Source organism: Phocoena sinus, chromosome 13 (assembly GCF_008692025.1).
Source record: "Phocoena sinus isolate mPhoSin1 chromosome 13, mPhoSin1.pri, whole genome shotgun sequence".
NCBI classification, from domain to species: domain Eukaryota; kingdom Metazoa; phylum Chordata; class Mammalia; order Artiodactyla; family Phocoenidae; genus Phocoena; species Phocoena sinus.
Genome location: NC_045775.1, coordinates 8248407 through 8271998, shown reverse-complemented (window position 1 = coordinate 8271998; position 23592 = coordinate 8248407). Strand labels below are relative to the sequence as shown.

The 23592-nt window shown below is 51.0% G+C and overlaps 1 protein-coding gene across 1 annotated transcript in view; it reads right to left on the bottom strand.

The window, feature by feature from the left end:
* GREB1 (growth regulating estrogen receptor binding 1) overlaps positions 1 to 23592 on the bottom strand; it is a 132671-nt gene that overhangs the window by 8264 nt on the left and 100815 nt on the right. The window contains 16 exon segments of the mRNA XM_032653546.1: positions 690 to 894; positions 3135 to 3236; positions 3238 to 3272; positions 3275 to 3296; positions 5469 to 5611; positions 6883 to 7041; positions 9323 to 9425; positions 11918 to 11949; positions 11952 to 12066; positions 12069 to 12443; positions 12445 to 12533; positions 15405 to 15445; positions 15447 to 15492; positions 17390 to 17589; positions 18898 to 19013; positions 20610 to 20949. Of these exon segments, the coding sequence (XP_032509437.1) occupies positions 690 to 894; positions 3135 to 3236; positions 3238 to 3272; positions 3275 to 3296; positions 5469 to 5611; positions 6883 to 7041; positions 9323 to 9425; positions 11918 to 11949; positions 11952 to 12066; positions 12069 to 12443; positions 12445 to 12533; positions 15405 to 15445; positions 15447 to 15492; positions 17390 to 17589; positions 18898 to 19013; positions 20610 to 20949 (2123 nt within the window).

Sequence of the window (23592 nt, the reverse complement as noted above, 5' to 3'; positions counted from 1 at the left end):
AAACACTCCTCTCCGATTTGCACACGCATCGATTTATCCTTGCTTTTCTAACAGCTGAGAACATGAATAAATCAATAACCAAACATCGAAGAAAAAAGAACAGTCAAATCAAAATAGCTTTAAAAGCCAAAAAGCTTAATGAGAAAGGTCTTTCCTCTCTACGCGGACATAAACTGTCTCTCGCCATCTGCCTGTACAAGGATGTGGTCAGTAGCCACGGCGGTCGCTGACCTTCAGCACACCCTGAAAGGAGGTCAGGGTGGCGATCAGGAAGGAGGCAGTCTGTGCTCTGGGCAACTGGCAGAACAGGCCTTCAGAGACTGAGAGATTTTTCGGGAGGCGATTTTATGAGCCCAATTTCTTGCATCGTCTCCTATCTAGAAAAGCACTAAAATCATTAACAGAGATATCTGCTCCCAGTGACCAGTAGCATCCCTCTGCCAACATGTGTGCTTGACTGCACGCATCTCCCTCCACCAAAATCCCATATACACTGACCTCCCCCCCTTATCTCATTGGAGCAGTTCCTCGGAGCTATCTGAGAGGCCGTCTCTCAAGCTCTAGTCCTCACTTTGCCCCAAATAAAACTTAAATCACAACTCTCACACTGTGCGTCAACATCTAGAACATTCTCTCAAAGCCTCCATGCACAGAAATATTACAGAGTAGGGCACGTCTACAAGGCCTACCGACTCCGGCGCTGTTGAAGATACTCGGGAGTACCAGCATGATATGGTTGGGCCAGTATTTCTTATAAATCGCCATTTCATACTCCTTGACAACCAGCACGTGCAGATGGCTGGCACCATCCATCGCGTGGTACAGGTTAAAGAGCCCGTGCTCGTGACGGCCAGTCGTGGGAGTGAACGTCGGACTCTTTATGTATTCATGACTCTGGAGAGTACGGGCATAAAGAAGCAAGTGTTTGTCAGCACGGCCACAACGATTCCCCTCCCTTTAAAACGTGACTTTGCAGCCCCTTCCATCAAGAGATGGCATCTATTTCCACACTCCCTGCATCTGGCTCAGGCTTGGGACTTGCTTTTATGGATAAAATGCAGTTAAAATGACAGCGCGCCAGTTCCAAGCCTGGCCTCCAGAGGCCTGACCACATTCTGCCTTCTCTCGGAACCCTCCCAGGAAGAAGCCTGGGCTAGCCTGCTGGAGAAGGAGAGGCCGCAGGGAACAGACATGGGTGTCCCTAGCCCAGCCGGCCCCCCGCCAACCTGGTAACTAACCTCGGACACAAATGAGAGCAAGCCACCCCAGGATAACCACCCAGCAGAACTGAGTCTGAACTGCTGGCCCACAGAACCGGAAGCTAAGTACATGCTTGTTCGGAAATGGTTTGTTAGGTGAGCAAAACTAACAGGCATATATCGATTACCCAAATTCATTAACCTCTCCTATTAGCACCGAATATCGTGCTCTGAGTACACGTTACTCCTGTATGACTTAAATCCCTCTATCATAGCCATACTCATACACGCAGGCTATGATCTTTTATATAAATAACTGTGTTTTCTTTCACTCTTTTCTCAACAACAGGTTCTGCTGGCCAAGCTACGTCTTCTGTTCCTTCTCGATTCCTCAAAGTACTTGCTACACAGCTGTGCATACAGCTGGTGCTCAGAACCAGTTCTTTCTTTTTAATAAAGTTATTTATTTATTTTTGACTGCGTTGGGTCTTTGTTGCTGTGCAGGGGCTTTCTCTAGTTGCGGTGAGCGGGGGCTGCTCTTTGTTGCGGTGTGTGGGCTTCTCATTGCGGTGGCTTCTCTTGTGTGGAGCACGGGCTCTAGGTGTGCGGGCTTCAGTAGTTGTGGCTCGCAGGCTCTAGAGCGCAGGTTCAGTAGTTGTGGCGCACGGGCTTAGTTGCTCCGTGGCATGTGGGATCTTCCCGGACCAGGGCTCGAACCCGTGTCCCCTGCACTGGCAGGATTCTTAACCACTGCGCCACCAGGGAAGTCCCTCATAACCAGTTCTGATGGGAACCGCCTGGAAAAGCTAGTGCAGTAACTGATAAAGTCTCAAGCACCTTACAGTAAAGGCCTCACTGCCACTTTACAAATGTTTTCATTCTTGATAATAGCCTGCTGGGTCTGCAAGGCTGGGTTCAGCCCTGGGCATGCCTGGCCCTCTGGAGCAGGAAGAGCAGAGCTGTACACAAGGTCCGTGGGGCTGAGGCTGGGGCTGGGGCTGGGGAAGGGGCAGCCGGTTGACTCTGAGGTTGTCAGGCTGGAACTGTCAAACCAAGCGCCCCTAAGAATGGCGGCCAGAGAGACGATGGATCATTGGGAACAATCTCCTCGGAAGAGAGAAAATTTCTCCTTTAGAGGACATACGTTGACATATTTACAAATGAAATGATGCAATGTCTGAGATTCGCTTCCAAGTAACACAGGAAGGCAGGTGAAGAGAGATGGCTTGATGAAGCAAGCGTGGCCTTGAGTGCATAACTGTTGAGGTTGGGTAAGCAGCCCCGGGGGACTCATGATACTATTCTGCCGTCTTAGCCTGTTTCACGTGTTCCATAAGAGGGGCTTCCCCGGTGGCACAGCGGCTGGGAGTCCGCCTGCCGACGCAGGGGACGCGGGTTCATGCCCCGCTGCGGGAAGATCCCACATGCCACGGAGCGGCTGCGCCTGTGAGCCATGGCCGCTGAGCCTGCGCGTCCGGAGCCTGCGTTCCGCAACGGGAGAGGCCACGGCAGTGAGAGGCCCGCGAACGCAAAAAAAAAAAAAAAAAAAAGTTCCATAAGAGACAGCATGAAAGAAAAGATAGTGGAAGGGACGAACGTTTACTGGCCCTTGTTATCTTCCAGGTACCGTGCTGGTGCCTGACGTTGGTTATTCCATACAATTCTCACCACAAGCTTTTGCAAGAGTTATTATTGGCCAAACTTCCAGACGAGGACGCTGAGGCTCAGAGGGTGTCAAGTGACAGTGTGATGCCAAAGTTGACTCAGATTTGACTCTGAGTGGCCACAAAGCCCTTGTGCTCCCCAGTCTCCTCCACGTTGAGCCACCATGCTCGTCTCTCGCCGCCACACCCCGCCCCACGTGCCCGACTCATCAAGAGCTCGGTGGCCCCTTGCAGCCACTTTGATTCGCCCCCGGGGACTCGAAGCCAGTACCTTGTCTGTGACGAGGGGCAGCCTCATGCTCTCCAGCTGGCCTCCAGGTTGGCTGAAGACAAAGTGGTGCTCCTTGGACTTGGGGATGATGAAGTGGAGCTGGGATCTCCTCTCCTAGCATGGAGTAAGAGAAGGCAAGGCGTGCAGGGTGGACTCATAGAGCTGAGGTGCGAGGGGGAAAGGACAGAGCTTGTCATCAGAGTCCGGCCTGACTTCCCGGAAGAACCCAGGCCCGCCGTGGCCATGACCACACAGAGGTCGCTGCCGCCTCTGCCCCAGGCTGACGCCAGGACACAGTGTGGACGCCCACACCCGAGGCCACACCCACTGGGCCAGCGGCCGCTCCCGTCCCGGTGCTGACCGCGCTTCACCCAGCAACGCCACGTCGGCCGCCCAGCCCTTCCCGACGCTGGACCCGACCCAGAGGTGCGCTGGGTTACCAACTAAAGCATTCACGTGCCGGATCACATTGTTAATTGTAACAAAGGTTATTTTCCCACCATAGGTAATACGTGCAACAGCATATTAATAAGACAATAACTGCGAACTTGTGCGCTTCTATCTCACGCACCATGTCCAGGCCCCCTCCCGTCCCTTGGCATTAAATTAACCATCTGTGAAGCAATTAACAACCCTATGTCCTCACCCCCACTTGGTGGACGTGGAAACTGACACCCACGGGTCTTGGGCTCACTCCGATCCCCAGTCTAGCCTCACTTCTAGTCACTCTGTCCAAGGAGCCCTCCCCTCACCCGGTCACCGTGCCCACACTGCTCTCTGGTGCGACCTCCAAGCCCTGCTCTGCCCAGGCCATGCTCACGCCTCCTCCGGTTCTCAGCTCAGGCGTCCACAGAGGGGTCTTCCCTGACCCTCACCCTCCATCTGAACAGCCCCTCCTGCAGACGTGCAGCTAGCCTGCGCTGTGCCCTCCCGGGAACCACGGGGGCCAGGGGAGGGCCGATGCGGGCCAGGACACACCGGCTGTGAAGTCCTACTGTGGCTCTACTTTGAGAGCAGAGATGAGGGAGAAACAGATTCTGACCTGGGGAGGGAACACAGAGGGTCGTAACTGAGGAGTCTCCTAAGACTTCCTCTCAGGGAGCCTTGAGCGATGAAGGAAGAACGGAACAAGTAGAGGCAGGGAAATGCCAGCAGGGGGCCCCTCAGTGCTCCTCGCAGGGCCTGGTTTCACGTCCCCTGCCAGTGCGGCCCCCCAGACCCGCGCGCCTGCACACAGGCCCGGCCCGCCGGCCAGAGCTCAAACCCGCCCTCCTCCTTCCCCCCGTGCTTCATTCATTCCTTCACTGCAGACCCTGAAGTGACCAGGGACTGACCCCTTGAGTCTCTCCAGATCTTTACATTTCAAAATCAAGACAATGTTTTTCACTTATAGGTTTCTCTGCCTTGAAAGAAAAGCTTCATCTCCGAGGGAAAAAGTGTTAGGAGAATTATTCTGGAGCAAATAGGATTTCTGATTATTTTAATCCTCTGAAAAACTGCTCATATGTATTTCTAATTTCGTCTACAGTAAAATTACATCGTTTAAAAAAATCTGTGCTAAAAGAAGACAGGTGCTACTTCAGTGGAAGCTGAGCTCAAGGCCGAGCAGATTTGGGAAAATTAAAGCTACTGTCTGCTGTTTCCCTCTGTAGAGGGGACGGACAGAGCAAGCCAGCGCTCTTGCCACCTTTGGGCCTTTCTGGGGCATGCACTCATGTATATATGAGCATGTAAGTCGTATAGACAAGTATAAATTAACTCGTGCTGTAATAGCTATCGGTGCAGGTAAAACAATGTTATTTTTTGTTGTTTTCTCGGATGATTATTCATTTGCGTGTAAATCCTGACAGCGGTGGAAGGCCTCCTACTGATAGGACAATAGTGAGGATAAGGGTTGTGATGACGGGTATTTTATTTCATGCGTGTGACAGTGATAATATGGTGATGGCTGAACCGTAAATAATTCATTATGACGTGCATATTGACTGGAATTGATTGGACCTAATGAGCTATTTACAATTCACAAATAACACGTACTATGTATACCAGTGATTTAATGTAAATGTTTATAAGCATGGGGTAAATAATGCACGATTATACATATTATGTATTGTGAGCATACGTACTCACATACGTGAATATACATATGATGCACGAAGTACATAATAATTGATGGGGGAAGAATGTAAAAAAAAAACTGGGCCACACAGGTGGTCTGACTGGCTCCCATCAGCTCCTACTGCCCCCTCCTCCTCTTTCCCGTCTGGGTCTGAGATGAAAAGAAATACTAAGCGTAAAATGGGAAGTGCCGCTGGAGCGGGGGCTCCGTCCTACCTGGTAGCGGGGGTGGAAGCCCATGTACTGGTGGCACTGCTCGCAGTGGTGGTACGTGTTGTATGCCGCATACTTGGAGAGCCTCATCCGCGCCGTCTGGCGCCGCACGTAGAGGTCCTCTGGCTTCCGGCGTGTCCCTCTGTCTGCACGAAATCCCCAGCATTAAAGAACAGCACGAGGCAGAGCCCACGTTCTCTCCCCTGCCTACCCACAGGGAACCACGGTAACAGGACTTTGTGCGATCACCTCTCACCTGTCTGCCCCAAGGTGACTCAGCTGGTCAGAAAGGACAGAGTCTCAGTGGGATAAACTGAAGGCTACGTTCACATGGCGTCTTACGCATGCACCTATGCATGGTTCATAAACATATTCAAGGATTCGCTACATAATATGCAAGCACTGTAAAGCACATGAATCACCTCCAGGTTTTCAAATGACTTAGCAAAATTAAGATTTTAACAGTCAACCTCCATTCGAGAAGGTCTACTATGTGAAGGAACCTTCAGTAAAAGTGATCTGCTTGGGCTTCCCTGGTGGCGCAGTGGTTAAGAATCCGCCTGCCAAGGCAGGGGACGTGAGTTCGAGCCCTGGTCCGGGAGGATCCCACATGCCGCGGAGCAACTAAGCCCATGTGTCACAACTACTGAAGCCCGTGTGCCACAACTACTGAAGCCTGCGTGCCTAGAGCCTGTGCTCCACAATAAGAGAAGCACTGCAATGAAAAAGCCCTCACACCACAACGAAGAGTAGCCCCCGCTCGCTGCAACTGGAGAAAGCCAGCGCACAACAACAGAAGACCCAACGCAGCCAATAAAATAAATAATAAATTAATTAATTAATTAAATCTTAAAAAAAAGAAAAAAAAAGCGATCTGCTCTGAGAGCAACAAAGATAAAAATGATTGGTTTGACAAGGAGACCGGTATTTTCCTCTCACGCAGCATTCACCAAACTTCCCTAGTCAGTGCTTGTAATCACACTGGCCACTCATGTCCGATGTTTGCTGCCAGTGACCCTGAAACCCAGCAGGGTCATAATACTGTGGAAGTCAGCAGTCTCTGAAGAAGGAGCGAGAAAAACGAGAGACCAAGGGCAGAAAGGGAAATAGGTGCATTTTGTTACAATCCAAGTTCCTAGAGAAACATACACGTCTTTTTCCTCTATTAACCAGAACCTTCAGAATACTCCAATCATGAATAACCACCAAGAGGGTCCTCACCGTTATTCAGCACCACCGAGCCACGAGTCTTCCCTCGTGTGGTCTGTGAAGAGCCCTTCCTGTCAGGTGAGGCACTGTCGGCTCACCCACCGCCACCGAGATGAGTTCATCGCTAACAAAACTCAGCTCGTCCCTTTAAGAGGCTACTCCCATGTAGTCTGGAAGAAGGTAGCAGCAAGAGATTTAAAAATCTGACCTTCGCTCTTTATGCCCTGATGGTGTGAACAGATCAGACTGGCATCCTCATACTTCGGGTCGTGAATGATGTAGTCAAAAGGCAACTTCTTGAACAGCTCCAGGTCCGGCCAGGGGTCACTGAGCTGGAGGTAATGCCAATCTGATTCTTCTCTGAGGTCTACAGCATCAGTAGAAACACAGATATATGACAAAACAGGAAGCGAGAAGGACTTAGGTCAAATGTGCACAAGGATGATGGTAGGAGTGGAACTGATACTGAGTCTACAGGTTACCTGGGGAACTCCCCTGGATCTCAAATACTCTGGCACCCGTCCCATTTTCAGGATCTCTATCCAGACAAACAGCCTTATGCTGTGTTTTCCTATGGGATGGGGTTGCTCTTCTAACTTCCACTAACTTCCACTCCTGGCAGTACAACCTACCCCTGGGCTCTGGGCTTCTCCCCGCACCGTCCCCCAAATACACCACACTGGTCCACACCACTGGCAGAACTTAATGCAGTTCTCTCTCTTGCTCTTACATCTAAATGCTACCCAGCCAGTAAGGCCCAACTCCTATCACTTCACTTCTAGAAAGCCTCTTCTGAATGCTCAGGTACACTGGTTTCTCCTTCTGAATGCCACCACTACTCATGGCCCGACCCACATTTGCACATTTGCAGTGTAATCACCTACGTTAATTGGTGTAGTCTACAGGGCTCACTAAATGCTTGTTGGCTAAAAGGTAAAAAAAATCTAGTTGGTCCAACTCAAACTTATGTAACATATTGATTTTACATCATTGATCAATATCATTTTACGTCATATTGATTTTACATATTTGATATGACATATATATAGTATAGACATAGTGATATATATCTATATATCTATATCAGTGTATCCTAATTATATATATATGGGGCAGAGTACATGTCCATAAGAAAACAGAAAAAGTAGGAAAGAAGAGGGAGAGGAACATTTATTCTGTATTTAATAGGTGCTCAGTGCTTCGTATGTGGTAACAATCCGTCATCTTCACCACATCCTGTAAAACGGGAATTACACACATTTTGCCCAAGAGAAACCCAAGGCAATAAGAGAGTATTTAAGAAAGTAAGGCTTTGAAGTTTAACAAACAGGATTCAAACCCTATCTTTATCATTGTTATATCCAACAAAATGAGGAGACACAAATTCAGCAGACCTGTTGACTTTCTTTGAAAAATGGTTTCAAACTGTGGGGAAACGGTGGAAAGCTCAGAGTTTCGATGAAAAGCCTCTTTCCCTTCTCCTTCAAAGGAAAGACCAAGGACTGGATGGCTTCCTTGGTCCTAAATTTTCTCCAAGTCAAAACTCAAACACAGGCAAGAGCATCTAAAAAAAGTCCTGTGTATCCAAATGACAGGATTTCCTTCCTTGTCAAGGCTGAATACATCGCCAGTACATACCCCATCGTTATCCACGCAACTGCTGGTGGACGTCTGTCCATTAATGGACAACATATGGTTGTTTCCATGTCTTGGCTATTGTGAATACTGCTGCTGACACGGTAACTACGTGAGGTGACGAGTATGTTCCTAGCGTGATTGCGGTGATTACTTCACAGTGTATACATGTATCAAATCATCCAGCCGTACAGCTTAAACATACATAATACAAGTGCTGTTACAAGCTTACTGGGGCCCCTTCTCTACAACACACGACTCCTTACACAAATCTTCATTTCCAAAGCAATGGATTCCTTTACCAGACCAAGTTTCTGAGCCACTGGAGGGGCGCTAGAAAGAGGAAATGGAGGAGGTGTTCTACAATAAGCATGAAACAGCTGTTCAAAGAGTCTTACCTTAATCAGGGTAAATTCTGTTCTGTGAATGAGAAGAAAAGGCTATTCCCTGCATAGCATATGTTTCCATTTTGCCCCAAGATGTTGACCTATGTGCTCAGCAGCCTGAGAGGGAAACCCTCCCCTGATGACAACCCCACTTTCTAGAGGCAGCAGCGAAATCTAGTTTGGTTCCAGCTCTGCCACCTCCCAGCTGGACTCCTGAACGTGTTATTCCGGAACCGAATAACATTATCCATCTCTTGGTGTGGCACAGGAAATGAAATGTGGTGACTTACGTAAAACCATCTAGCACAGTGGTTGACGTTTGGAAGGTGTGCAGTAAACAGCAGGTAAACCATCTAGCACGGTGGTTGACGTTTGGAAGGTACGCAGTAAACAGCGGGTATTTTTAGTAGCGTAATTTTATCTCCCACCAAGCCCTCCCAGGCACTGTTCTAGGACTGAGCAAAAATGGCTACAAGGGCAGGATAAAAGCAGCCCTACAAGGCCCTTGGGAAGAGTCAGATCATTAATCTGAGATTCCATCTTCAAAGTAAAAGATACAGCGGAAGTCACTTGAGAAACCGACTAAAGATGATTCCAAGCCCCAGCGTCATCAGCAGATAACTGCACTGATATTGATCTCTTCTTCATCGTAAACATCCACTTCCGTCAGCCGAATGAGCATTCTGGACAAAATGCTGAGGAATTGCAGGTAGGCGCCTGTCTTCCCGATCTGTAGAGACACGAAACAGGAGCCAGCCTCAGTACGCCCTGCCTACGTGCGGGCGCTGACTGAGCACCTGACATGCCTCCACGCCGCCACCTCTTATAACCATCTCACCCAATTAATAGGAGGGCTGGGGGGATGCAAAGACACTTGAGGGAAAATGTGGCCTGAAGAAGCATGCAGGCAGACAGATGAACTCCGGTGGGCGGGAGACCCACCCTGCTTATAAATCATTGCAAATGTCTTTCCAGATTTTAAACTGGCCACATGGTTTTAAGCCGTTAGAAGTAGGACTCCATCAGGAGCTGAACAAAGGTTGCTTCAAAAAGAATGAACTGACATTTCGATAATGTCTTAAAAGAGTCTTGCGTAAGTGCAAATTGCTACCTTATATTAACTGATACGGCTGTAGTAAGACAACAAAATTCACTGTGCGGGACATAAAAGGCTGGCATCACATTTCTCTCCTCCTAAGGCCAGGAAAAGAAATAAAACGATTTTTCTCTTCTTCCTTCTCTTTCTTCTTGTTTTAGAAAATCCCCTGCCCCCTCAAGCCCAGCACCAGCCAGTATACTATTGGTCTTAGTTCACTGAGGTCACAACTGGTTACCTGGGTACCTGTGGGCTATCCTCGCCTCCCTCCAACCTGGTGCGCTAAGAATGTGCTCTCCAAGTTCTTAGCTCAACGCCCAGTTCACAGCAAGTATTCGATAAATGCTGATGAATGGAAATAACTAACTTTTTATTTTTATTTTTTTGGCACTGCCGCACGGCATGTGGGACCTTAGCTCCCCGACCAGGGATGGAACCCACACCCCCGGCAGTGGAAGCGTGGAGTCCTAACCACTGGACTGATAGGGAAGTCCCGGAAATAACTGACCCGTTTAAAAAGAAAATATGAAGCACAACTGGGGGGAGTTTTGGAGAAAATATATGCAATACATATAATTGACAAAGGATTAAAATTTATAATCTAAAGAACAAAGCAAAAGAATAAAAGTCAAACGGACTAAAGGAAAAATAGAGAACCAAAACCAGAAAGTCACTGTAAAAAGAAGTACCAATGACCAATAAATATATTAAAACATATTCACCCTTACTATTATACTAGAAATATACTATTTCTCCCCTATCAAAAAGGCAAAAGCTTTTAAAGATTGATAACATTCAGTAATGTGAGGGGTATGGAGAAACCAGGAATCCTTTTAAAAAAACATTTTATTTTTTCCTATTTTTTTAAATATGAAAAGTACTATATACTCATTTAAAAGTTCAAGAAATACAGATCAATAATAAAGTAGAATGGTCACAAATTCCAGTCCCCTGCCGCCCCCAAGCTCTCCTGTCAGGGAGTTTTTAGATATTTTCACACACGCAGACACATACACACACTGATTTTTTTTCATAATTGATATGACACCACGTGTATATTATTCTGCAACTTGATCTTTAAAATGTAAATATCTTAGAGAAATTTCAGCGTCAGTATATAAAGAGCTATTGAATAGTTCAAACTTTCTGTGGCTGAATTGCATATTTCTGTGCCCAAATATTTTCAACCGAACTTGACCAATGCAACTTAAGTTGTTTCCAGTCTGTTTTTTACTACTGTAAACAATACAAAAATGAGCATTCTTATACATATTTTTGTGGGTTTGGGTTTCTTGGGGTAGGTACCTGGCAGGGGAATGAACATTCGGTGTGAAAAGGAAACACGTCTTGAACTGGGACAGTGATGATGATGGTGACAATAACAGTGCTTTCCAGGGGGCAGGCCATGTTCCAGGTGCCCTACAGTTACTCTCCTGTTTAACACTCCTGTTTTTGTGATAGAGTTTATCACAAGGCTATTATCTTCCTCACTCTCAGAACGAGAAACACTGAGGCACAGAGAAGGCTGGAAGCGGCCCAGGGCTCAGGTGATGTTCTAGTCCGAATCCAACCCCAGGGCAGTTCACTGTAGGGCCCACCCTCCGCCCTGCCTGTCTGGCCGAGCCCCCTCCCGAGCCCCCAGACCAACCTCGTGTGTCCTCCTTACACGCTCACCGACACCTGACATTCACACCACCCGGTTCCTGCCATGTTGACAGGTGAAACGGTCTTTTGTTGTCAGAAAAACACAGACAGCTGGGAGACGGTGACAGGTCTCTCATCTCCCTGGTCAGTTTCACCAAAATCTTGCAGGGCAGAAACAGGGCTTGGCTTCCCTTGTCAGAGTGGGAGGGAACCGCAGACTGACCGTGAGGACTGAATGCAATAGTGGTGGGAAATGCAGAATCATTGTCTGAAGGAGCAACAAGCACCCGCAGAGAACTCCACCCACACATCACGCAGAAGAGGAAACCGGGGTCAGAGGATGGAGGTCACCCAGCCGTCCACCTGCCCACTTGGGGCCATCCGAGATTCCACCGCGGCAAGGCAGGTGTGAATAAGCCCAAACCCTGCCTCTGGGCGCGAACACAAGCCCCGCGGAGCCCGGGCGCACGGGCGGCACCCACCTGGGGGGGCCCGCTGAGGCAGCAGCCGCGTGGTGGAAGCCGTCCACGCGGCCCTCGGCGCGGCTGCCGTAGTCCATGTGGCTGGGCCGGGGCACCGTCCACTGCCGGTAGTACAGTGACTGCTCTGTGGACGTCATGGTCCTTGCTGAGGCAGGGGCCGGAACGAGCTGGCCCACATGACCGAGTGCGAGGGCAGGAGCGAGGCGGCCTTGGGCAGGCCGCTGCCGTCGGTGGACGTGACCATGTCATACACCAGCTTGGGCAGGAAGACCACAGGCGGCCGCCGGCAGGCCTTGGTCATGGAGCACTGCGCGGCCTGCAGGACGAGCGGGCCGGCGGCGTGCATCGCGGATGAGCCCGAGGAGGACGATGAGGGAACTGACACCTGGATGCTCCACTGGCTGGTCTTGAGGCCGGGCTCCGGCTGGGGGGCCAGCCCGGGGCTGCACCTGCTGATGACCGACGGCGGCCCCCGCCCTGCCCGGGGCCACTGTCTCTCTCCCAGGGCCCTGCCCTCCTCCGCGGGGACGCAGGGGCTGAGGCGATCGGGCCCGGTCCCCCCGCGAGGGCCCCCGCCGGCGAGCCTGAGCCGGTGACTCGCCGCACCGCGCTGAGCCTGCGGAGAGAGGGTCCCGTCAGTCAGGGCCCCGCACCCGCCGCTCCTGCTTCTGCAGCACCACTCCCCTTACATGCGACGACTGGGAATTTCCGTCAATGCCATCCCACCTCTGGTTAAATACAGACTCCTCTGTCCTTCTGACAAAGCCAAGAGGCACTGCGGGGAGACAGCCAGCACCGCTCCCTGGCCCCATACATGTCGCAAAGGCCTCTCCTCTGCACCCCCCGCCCGATCTGTTCCAGAACCCTCACCTTCAGTGCCCAGCCTACACTCCTGCTTCTGTACAGGTGGGTCCTGGAGCTCTGATCTCCCCTCTGTACAGCATAGCGGTGCTTCTGGTTCAAAGCGGCAAAACTCACAGGACTGAAAAGGCTTGACTCTAATGCTACAACCACTTAGCTTCTAGAAGAACTCAAGACGGAAAATGCAGTATGCACAGACGGCTACCCAGATACGGGGTTTCTTTTGCCTTTTTCCCCACGTGGACCATGCTGAAAGGCAAGAAGAGTGTGGGTCCCTGGAACACAGAGGGGCAGCGTTGTCTTTCATATCAATGAAAGACAATAAAAGCTGTCTTTCATATCAACCTAGCCACATCTGCCCGGGGCATGCGTGCCAGCTCCGAGCAACTCCGAGGACCTCAGGCTCCACGGGAACCACATCTCTATCTTAGCTCTGCTGTTTTCCTGGAGACGAGGGGAGCTGCTTCCCAGGCCACCCTCCCCAGACCCCACCCCACGACACTTGGTTCAGCCTGCGCTGCTCACCACACCACTCAGCCAACCTCCCCACTGGATCCCAGCTCCCCAGCAAGGCTCTGACTCAACCCCGCAGCCTGGCAGGCTGGTTACAGGCTGCTCGTGGACAGAGGAAATGCAGCACCGGCCTGTTCCCCTAGGCTAAAGGCCTGACTCCTGCTAAAATGCCTCTTCCCCGGGCAAGCCACCCGAGGTGATCAGCTCAGAGGCAGCGAGGAGCTAAGGACCAGGGTCGGGGAGGCTGTGAGGACCTGGGCATCTGGCCCAGGGGAGGGACGGGTGGACACAAAGCACACGAAAGGAGCATGAGGTTCTAAAAGTAGACCACGGGGACCCAAATGTCTTCACCCATGTCCTAGGTTGTGAAGCCCAGACGGGGAGGACCCGGAGGAACGGAGACCCACACTGATGTTTCCCTCCGCCCACCCGCCCTGACCTCAGTCATTCTGCCTCGGTTGAAACCCAGGGGGACTGTCAGTCTATAAAAGAGGGACCCAGCCCCTCCCAGGCTGACCTCGCGTGATCCCGTCCCCTGCTCTTGACTCCTGTGGCCAAGTCTCCTCTCCCTGGACCTCCTGAAACGTGGAGTTACACCGAAGGCCACGGGAAGCATCTCATCAGAGACACGGGAAGCATCTCATCAGAGACACGGGAAGCATCTCATCAGAGACACGGGAAGCATCTCATCAGAGACCCCTAAGATCCAGGACCCTCTGTGGAATTTTAAAAAGCCACCTCACCGGAAGAGGAGGCTGGCTGGCAGCCTGGGCATTCTACTCCACCTGAAGAAACTGCACAGACCTGCGTGTCCAGAACCTTCTAGAAAGCTGTCAGCCCAGGATCAGGGAAGAACAAAGCACCACACCTCTCTATCCTAACGGCACAGATGCCCCCCTGGTACCCTGGGCTCCCTCTATTGCTTGGGCCAGAAGGACAACAAGCTGCAGCATTTGGCTTTCTGACTGAACTCCAGCCTATAAATCAGACCTTTCTTCTATCACAGAGACCAGGCTCATGTTAAGGAGGCCTCGTCTGACTCCCTCTGTGCACACCTGTGAAGGAGAGCCCCACCACTGGCCCACTATTATCCGTGGGCAGGTGGGGAGGGGGAAAGAGAAAGGAAACCAAAGAATGCCCCAAGTCAACCCCCCGATGTGCTCTGACCTTTGCAGCCACGCCCTGACCCTGAGCTGTAACCCTGGGACCACTCACTGCACCCAAGCACCACACACACCTTCAGGTCCCAAGCCTCCTCTACCTGTGAAGTCTCCTCCACCTGGAATACCTTCTCCTGCACTGGAAAGCCTTCTCCTTCAAGGCCCAAAGGCCAGCTGCTCTCTGAAACCTGCAGGGATCACACCCTACTGCTAAATCTGTCTCACCTGAGACAAAATTAATTACTTCCTCATATGCATAACCGTAATACCGCACCGGTGCGAATATGTGTGCAGAAAAAATACATCCGCCCCTACTGCAACATAACCTGGTCCAAAGGAACAATGGGTTTCCTTGAGAGCAGGTCCGTATCTAATAGGTCTCTCAAATGCCCTGAGCCACGTAGAGAGGCAGGTTCTCCGTAAATGCTTGTGGTGGGAAGACATGCCATACTGTCTCACGCGTGCCCGTGCTGACTGCTCCTAAGGCCAAGGCATCCCTCAGAGCAGAGACCTGGAGCACTTCATCCACATTCCCCGCCCCCTCCACCAAAGTGTGGTCCAGGTCCAGGGGTCAGTGACACTTGCTAAATTTTGTTATTTCTCCCCCAGTGAAGTCTTCTGTGTCCACTTCTCTCCACCCTCAGACTCGACAAGAATACTCATCCAGCTCTTCTCCCCTGATTCCAACAGCTGCCTGTAGAGCACAGAGGGAGGGCCCTCTGACACCACCCGGCACAGGCCCTGCAGGGGCAGAGGCCATGACCTCCTCCCGGGAAGGACCCCCCACTCCCCGCCCAAGTCCAGAAAGATGTGTACTCTCTAGAAAGGCCAGTTCTTCGTAGATCCCTTCTGTTTCCAGTTCTAGTTGAAAATAAAGGATCTCATTTCATTCTTTGAAATCTCAAAAAACAAAAAACGGTCCGAATGCGGATCTTTACCCCTTGGAGACTTACTGGATGCCTTAGAGGAGAGGGATGAAGACGCAGAGTCATGGAGCGGATCGTTCTCTCTTCACGGGGCTCCTCTTCTCTGATGTGGAGCCTGTTTCAAAACACACACACTGAAGAGGCCTTGTAATCATGGTCCTGTACGTTCCCCCAGCACTTCACAGTTTACAAAGTGCGTTCACACGTATCATCTCTCATCTATCCACCCACCCACCCAACCACCATCCATCCCTCCATCCATCCATCCATCCCTACCTCCATCCATCCATCCATCAATCCCTCCATCCCTCCATCCCTCCATCCATCCCTCCTTCCATCCATCCATCCATCCCTCCTTCCATCCATCCATCCATCCATCCATCTATCCCTCCTTCCATCCATCCCTCCATCCATCCCTCCTTCCATCCATCCATCCATCCATCCCTACTTCCATCCATCCATCCATCCATCCATCCATCCATCCATCCCTCCATCCACCCCTCCTTCCATCCCTCCATCCACCCCTCCTTCCATCCATCCATCCATCCCTCCTTCCATCCCTCCATCCATCCCTCCTTCTATCCATCCATCCCTCCATCCATCCCTACTTCCTTCCATCCCTCCATCCATCCACGTTCCCAGGCACCCTCCTCTGAGGGAGTGCTAAGGAGACAGGTGTACAACACAGAGCAGGCCAGTGAGGCACCGGGGGGTCAGTGAGGCTCCTGCCCAGGGGTCACAGCTATAGGACAGAGTAAGGAGAGCAAAGAGGGAGGAGCTCAGGGGCCAGGTGCCCACCAGCAGGGAGAAGTAGGAGCAAGGAAATATCCTGGGAAAGGTGACCCTGATCCCAGTTCTGAAGGGCCGGCAGGGATCTCCAGGTGAAGCACGGAGCAGAGGGGACGCGAGTGGCCGGGAGAACGCCTGTGTGGCCCACAGGTGACAGAGCAGAGCACATTCATGGGATGAGTGTGGCCAAGAGCCCGGGGTGCGGCGAAGGGGCCGGAAGCCAAGAGGAAAGAATGGGGAAAGGACGGAGGTGGGTCGGGAGATTCCAGGAGTGTGGATTCACTCCACGGGCAATTTCATGTCAGGGTCCCATTCACGTCTGTGAAAGGTTCCCACAGCACCAGGCGGGTCTTTCCACCCCACTTTACAGATGAGTCATCTGAGGCTTGGAGAGGTGACATGACCTGTCCAAAGCCACACAGCCAGAGATGGAGGGGGAAGAGAGTCCTCATCTTCCAGCTCTCCTTCCATCTCTCTCTCTGCTACACCAAACCCCACGAATGCCTTGCATATTTGTAGTAGCAGCTTTTTATTTTCTCTCGCTATCCTATTGACTACAGCCAAATGCCTTGCATTGCTCCGATTTATGTGTCCTATTAAAATACATGGCGTTGGGCTTCCCTGGTGGCGCAGTGGTTGAGAGTCCGCCTGCCAATGCAGGGGACACAGGTTCGTGACCCGGTCCGGGAAGATCCCACATGCCACGGAGCGGCTGGGCCCGTGAGCCATGGCCGCTGAGCCTGTGCATCCGGAGCCTGTGCTCCGCAACAGGAGAGGCCGCAGCGGCAAGAGGCCCGCGTACCACAATAAAAACTAAATAAAAAAATACATGGCGTTGAACTTTGATGTCTGCCAACGAAACTAGCCTGTTTTCACAAATCTCAATAAGGGACAGATCCTGTTAATTCACATAGAGGAAACAAGCGAGTGAATCTTAAACCAGGCAGTAATTCCACCAGCAATTCAAACAAGGCATGAACTTAAAGCCTAGGAAATGTCCATTTTTCTTCCTACTCTTTAAGAATTCTAGAGCTACAAAGAACCTGTTGGGATTTCCATTTTCTCACATGACCAAAAATGAGGAGGAGAAAGCAAAATCTGAAATCATTGAGGGATTTCCCCTAAAGACGTATGTAGATGGCTCTCATCGGGAGCTGCTGACCAGCAGGTGGGCCCAGGGCCGCGCCGCGCGCGGGACAGGTGTCCAGCCCGGCCCTCCGCACCTTCCGTCACCAGTTCCTCATCCTCGTTGTCTGTGCTGCTCAGCTTTTCGGCATCGCTCTCCAAGGCCTCACTCCGGGCCCGCTTCTCCAGGGGAGCCTCGCTGCTCACGAAGTAAGCAGCCAGGCCCAGTTCCTGCTCCAGTGCCGTCCTCACCAGGCAGGAGGAGTTTATGAGCCGCAGGTCACAGTACCGCAGAGACCTGGGAGGAAACGGAAGAAGGGCTCTATCGACTGCCTTCTACAGAGGAGGTACCGCTCACGCCGGGGACCAGCACGCTGCTTTCCTCGTTAGGCCCCTAGGACTCATACAAACGGAGAAGCAAACAGTATCACTGGGACCCCTGAGCAACACAGTCTGTTTGACTGCAAGTCTCTGGGGGCCCCTGCCGTGGATTTAGCCCCGTGCTGCTTGGAATCAAAAGAACACTGACTTTCAGGTCAGACAAAAAGGAGGCTTGAACCCCAGCCCTGCCACTTCCTGGCGACAGACCCTCAACAAGCTGGGCAACGTCTTGGAGGCTCAGATTGTTTTCAAATGAAAGATGGCCGTGAATATTAATAACCATCTACGTGCACTGCTGGGAGAAATACATGTAATAAGTGGATATTTGATGATTCCATCAACATTTAAAATGTGCCCAAGACTATGCCCCATGCAAGGGAGGGGATGGTCATCAAGGGATCGCCATACTGGAAACGAGAGTCTGCCTGGGAAGACATGCCAATGAGTCACGACACACGTGGAGGAGGGGGCACAGAGGGCAGGCTGGGGCAGGGCTTGGAGAGAGGCAGATGGGGGTTGCAGTTAGGCTTTTATTAAAGCAAGTGACCTTTCACTTGCTCATCTATAAAACAGGGTAGTAATACTATGGTCGTAAGGTGCAAATGCTAGACTAAAAGTCTAGCCCAGTGCCTGATACAAAAAGTAAATGCTTGCTCAACGTTAAGATAGACTAAGACATTGTCTTAGCCCTTACGGAGTTGAGGAATAGAAGACTTGATCCGTGACACGGCAACAACTGAGCTTGAACCCTGTGCGGACGCTTTTACCCGGCCTGTGAGTACGCGGTGCGAGGTGGCCCTCACGTGAGTGTCGTGTGGCCAAACGGCAAGAAGCCGGGAGGCCCTGGTGTCCGCCATGCAGCGCACTGGCTTAATCTCTGTAAACCTCAGCTTCCTCATCAGCTACAGGGCCTCCAGCCACGGAGCCCGGCAAGAGTCCCCACATCCACCACCACGAGCCCGCCCGGCAAGAGTCCCCACATCCACCACCACGAGCCCAGGGGGTGCCTGTCCGAGAATTAGGAAAAGCTGCCCAGGCCTCAGACGCATTTCACTGACATTTTCTGGAAAACGGTCACCATAAAGATACACATCTATGATGACTTTGATGTGAATGCATTCCCAAGAGTCGGGCAGGGGAAGCCTGACCTGGCAAAGCCCCCAGCGGTGAGCCCGGGCAACTGGCTCCTCAGAGACCCCCAGGTACACAGTCCCTCCCCACTCACCTTGGTAAGGACTCCCCGTGTGGGTCCATCCCACTAAAGATCAGGATGCACGGCAGGCCCTCCAACTCCAGGTACGTCTGAGGCCTCCACTCCGCATCCTCAATTTTCTGCCACATCTGCAGGTAATTAAAAAGAAAGCTGTGGGCCTCCCTGGTGGCGCACTGGTTGAGAGTCCGCCTGCCGATGCAGGGGACACGGGTTCGTGCCCCGGTCCAGGAAGATCCCACATGCCGCGGAGCGGCTGGGCCCGTGAGCCATGCCCGCTGAGCCTGCGCGTCCGGAGCCTGTGCTCCGCAACGGTAGAGGCCGCGACAGTGAGAGGCCTGCGTACCACAAAAAAAAAAAAAAAAAAGAAAGCTCTAAGACTTCTTACTTTCCAACCAGCCCAGCTCCAAGGGAACCTTGATGTCCTTCTGCTGATTTAAAGCCCTTGCAATGTCTCACTGGATTTTTATCACATTTAAACTGCAAATAAGCATACCACTGGCTTCACCACGGGACGCCCAGCCACATAGAACACTGCCTAGCACTTATCAGCCGTTCAAGAAATATCTGCCAACAGACTGACTGACTCTTTGTGAGACAGTGTATCCCCTCAACTGCCTAACATTCGGTGTGAGACAGTGTATACCCACAACTGCCTGACCTTCGGTACTATGTTCTCTCCACTGTGGGGCTGTGCCTTCACAGTGCCTTCCCAATTATTCTCTCAGTATTCTCACCCTAACCCTTTTGCATCCTCCGTCACCTGTACGTTTAGTGAAAGGCGATTATGGTCCAGGCACTGTGCTAGTCTGGGGGGCTGAGATGTGTGGGGCTGTCCTTGCCCTTCCCTGCTGGGGGAAGAGCCAGATGACAGGCAGGGAAAGCAGAACCTGCCCCAGGTTGGGGGGCGCAGGGGGACAAGTAGGGGGAAGGGCAGCTTCCTGAAAGAAGAAAAGACACTGGGGACTTCCCTGGGGGTGCAGTGGTTAAGAATCTGCCTGCCAAGGCAAGGGACATGGGTTCGAGCCCTGGTCCGGGAAGATCCCACATGCTGCGGAGCAACTAAGCCCCTGTGCCACAACTACTGAGCCTGCGCTCTAGAGCCCACGAGCCACAACTACTGAGCCTGCATGCCACAACTACTGAGCCCACGTGCCACAACTACTGAACCCATGAGCCACAACTACTGAAGCCTGTGTGCCTAGAGCCCATGCTCCGCAACAAGAGAAGCCACCGCAATGAGAAGCCCGCGCACCGCAACAAAGAATAGCCCCTGCTCACCGCAACTAGAGAAAGCCTGCACGCAGCAACAAAGACCCAATGCAGCCCAAAATAAATAAATAAATAAGAATTTTTTTAAAAAAAGACACTGAGTTGAATTCTTCAGATTGATAGGCATCAGCTAAATAAACAAGAAGAAGAAGAAATGAATCCCCAGAAAGAAATAAAATCAAGCTACAACCCAGAAGTTTGAAAGAGCAAGACAGTGTGTTTTTTGGGGGGTGCAGCTTTTATAAGTAATGTAGTGCAGCTGGACTGAAAGCTGCAGGTAGGGATGTGGCGAGAGAGGCAGCTGGAGGGGTGGCCCGGTATGCAGAGGCCACGATGGACCTATGGACCGGGATGGGACCTTAAGGAGTTTGTCGCCACCCACTCCCTCTCCTCCCCACCCCCTGGTGGTCCCGCCCCACTGCCCTCCCAGGAGTCTATCCCCACTCCTGTCCCACCTTGAGCTGCTTCAAGAAGTGCTTCCCGATGGTGATGCCAGAGCTGGGGTTGCCCAGGATGATCTCAAAGTGCTCCTCCAGGGCCAGCCGCGCCCGCACGTGGGCCAGCCGTTCGTAGGCCACGGCCGCCAGTGGGGAGCAGGGCACCCGCAGCAGGACCATGAGCCCGTGGCCGCAGGGGCACTGCTTCGGGGAGTTGATGAGGTTCTGCGTGATCTCCAGCGTCTCCACCGATGTGTAGTTCTTCATCTGAGAGAGGCCGCTCACGGCCATCATGGCGGCCGTGTAATGCTGCACTAGAACAAAGGTCCTGATCACCGCGCTGTGCAGGCGGGGGAACCTGAAAGGAACAGAGAGACCACGTCGTGACCCAGGGCTGCAACCCCCAAGGATGCCAGGAGAGCTCCGAGACACAAAGGCCTTCCCGGGGCAAACAAGTAACCCAGACACCTGCCATCTCGGGCACAGGCAACTCCTGGATCACGAACAAGTGGTGTTGCCTTTTGAAGCTGCTTGTTTACAACCTGAAATTGAACTCTTCCTTAGAAGTCAAGTCAAAAACTGCTTTATCATTTCCAGCTGAGAAACAGAAGCAAAGTTTCGCTGTTGCTGCTGGCTCATACTAGCTGCTCAATAAAGATCTGTTCAACCACTAGATGAAAGAGTAAAATAAATGCCCATCATCAGCTTAATTTATGTTGCCATGAGTCAGGTAGTTTGCCCCAGGTTGCCACTGGCGATAGAAGAACCATCAGTAATCAGTATGTAAGTGCAGCTACCACTCACCCCAGATTTGGGGGGACCATCCTAAAGGCATATCATTCATTTCATGTACAGCGGGTTATTAGAAATGTAACTAATGTGACTTTAATTTGACAGATGAATTACAAATCCAAACACAGCTGGTCAAACCAAGAATCCTAGTTTTTGTTTCAGAAGCCGTGGTCACACGAAGGGGGAGACCCGTCCCACAACTACGTGCGCTGCCAGAGCAGCTCTGACCCTTGTGCTAGAGACAGACCCCAGAACACCACCAGAGAAACCCAAGTCACTGTACGTCACTCTGTGTTTCCAGTAGGAATAGACAAATTGATGTTCCGTTTATAGGCAATGCTCTTGGCAGTTTATTTAGATGGAATGAGTCCCCTGACTCAGTGGCTTTTTGGAGCAAAGATAAAGTAGTTTCTTGACCTACAAAGATAGGAACACTCCCACGGCCGTGTAACCCTGTGAGTTCTATCAGGGCAGCCAGCTCACCTTCCAACAGCATCTCTGATATCTTCTGCCCATCGTTATACTTTTGTTCATTCTTTCTCCTTAGCACTCAACTACTTTATGGCGTCTGTGAACTGAAGAGTTGGCCTGGCAGACTTGCCAATACCAGTGCTGTCTTGGGAAGGCATTAAGTGTCCGCAGGTTCTGACACAAAGGGGACCAGTGGCCCGAGCACTGCTTTACCCTTTCCCTGGTGCACTGGCCAAGTAGTGCCCAGGAAGAAAGAGAGCAGAGTGGGAAATGCATTGTCTCCACTCTCTACAGCACTGCCCCAGCTGTGGTGGCCCCTTGTCACCTTGAGCAAGGTAAGAAGAGCGCGTTGTCACTTAGGGAGCAGCACACGCTTCTCCCCACATACGACATCCGCTTTCAACTCTGCTCAAAGGACAAGCAGAGACTTCTGCTTCAGGCCAAGACAGAGTAACAGGACCAGATTTATTTTTCCATCAGAAATAACTAAAAATCTGGATGAATATATGAAACAACAGTGTTTCAAGACAACGAGCAATGAAAGACGGTGATCCTTCGAAATTGGAAAGAAATTAGGTGAGCCTCTGGTTTCTACCCGGAAAGAGTTCCCAGGATTGCTCAGGAAGGAGGAACCCAGGCAAGCCCCAGTGTCTCCCTGAGTTGAGGAAAGATCTGGAGTCCAGGGAAACCAAGGCAGCCAGAGTTCACGGGGGAAATTACCAAAGAGGAGAGAACTGCACAGATAAGAGAACTCAGGAGAGCCGCAGAGGGTCCCACTCAAGTCCTCAGCTAAGTAGCGATCAGTGCATATATGTGAGCAAACTACCCAAAGCCAAGAAAAGGACCATCCAAAAGGATGAGAGGGAACAAGACTTCAGACTCACATAGGGCTTGGAATAGTTCCCATTCCCAACACCAGTGTGGAAGACATCAAAATTCATGAAATATCGTAGAGTACTTAGAGGGTTTCACTTCAGTAGTGAACAAAATTAGCCCTAGACTAAAACCTGCCCTGGTCCTGCCTAACAAAGTTTAAAAGCAAGACCTGAAAGAATGAAACTGTTTCCAAGTAACTTAACTGTATCTCAGAACAAAGCTTAAGAAGATTTATAGGAATACAGCACCCAACGAGGTAAAATTCACAATGTCTGGCATCCTCTCAAAAATTACCAGATATGTAAAGAAGCAGAAAAATACAACCCATAATAAGGAAGGGGGAAAATCAACCAATAGAAACTGACCCAGAAACAACACAGATGACAGTATTAGTAGAGAAGAACATTAAAACAATTATTATAACTATATTCCATATGTTTAAGAAGATGCAGGAAAAATTAAGCATTTTAAGTGGAAACATAAAAAAGACTCAGATTCTAGAGATGAAAACTAAAATGTCTGAGACAGAAAAAAAACTGGATCCTGAATTCTCATGGAAGCTACCATCTTGGTATTTGGCCCAGCCCGGCCAGCTACAATGGATCAGTTCAGGAATGGCTACCTGACCCAGGATGGGTCATCAGTCTTTTCTTGGGATTTTTCAAACTATTTCTAAGAATCAGTCCCCTTCTAGAAGCTGGAGAATATCAAGTTCAGCAGCAGCCAGGGATGATGTCGTCAGCACATGGAAGAAACCAGTGTGTGATGAGATACAATAAAGCTAACACAGAGAAAAATACCAAAGACAAGACAACACAGTCTTGGCAGTGTTTAATACCTAACTTAAGTTGTTCCTGAAACC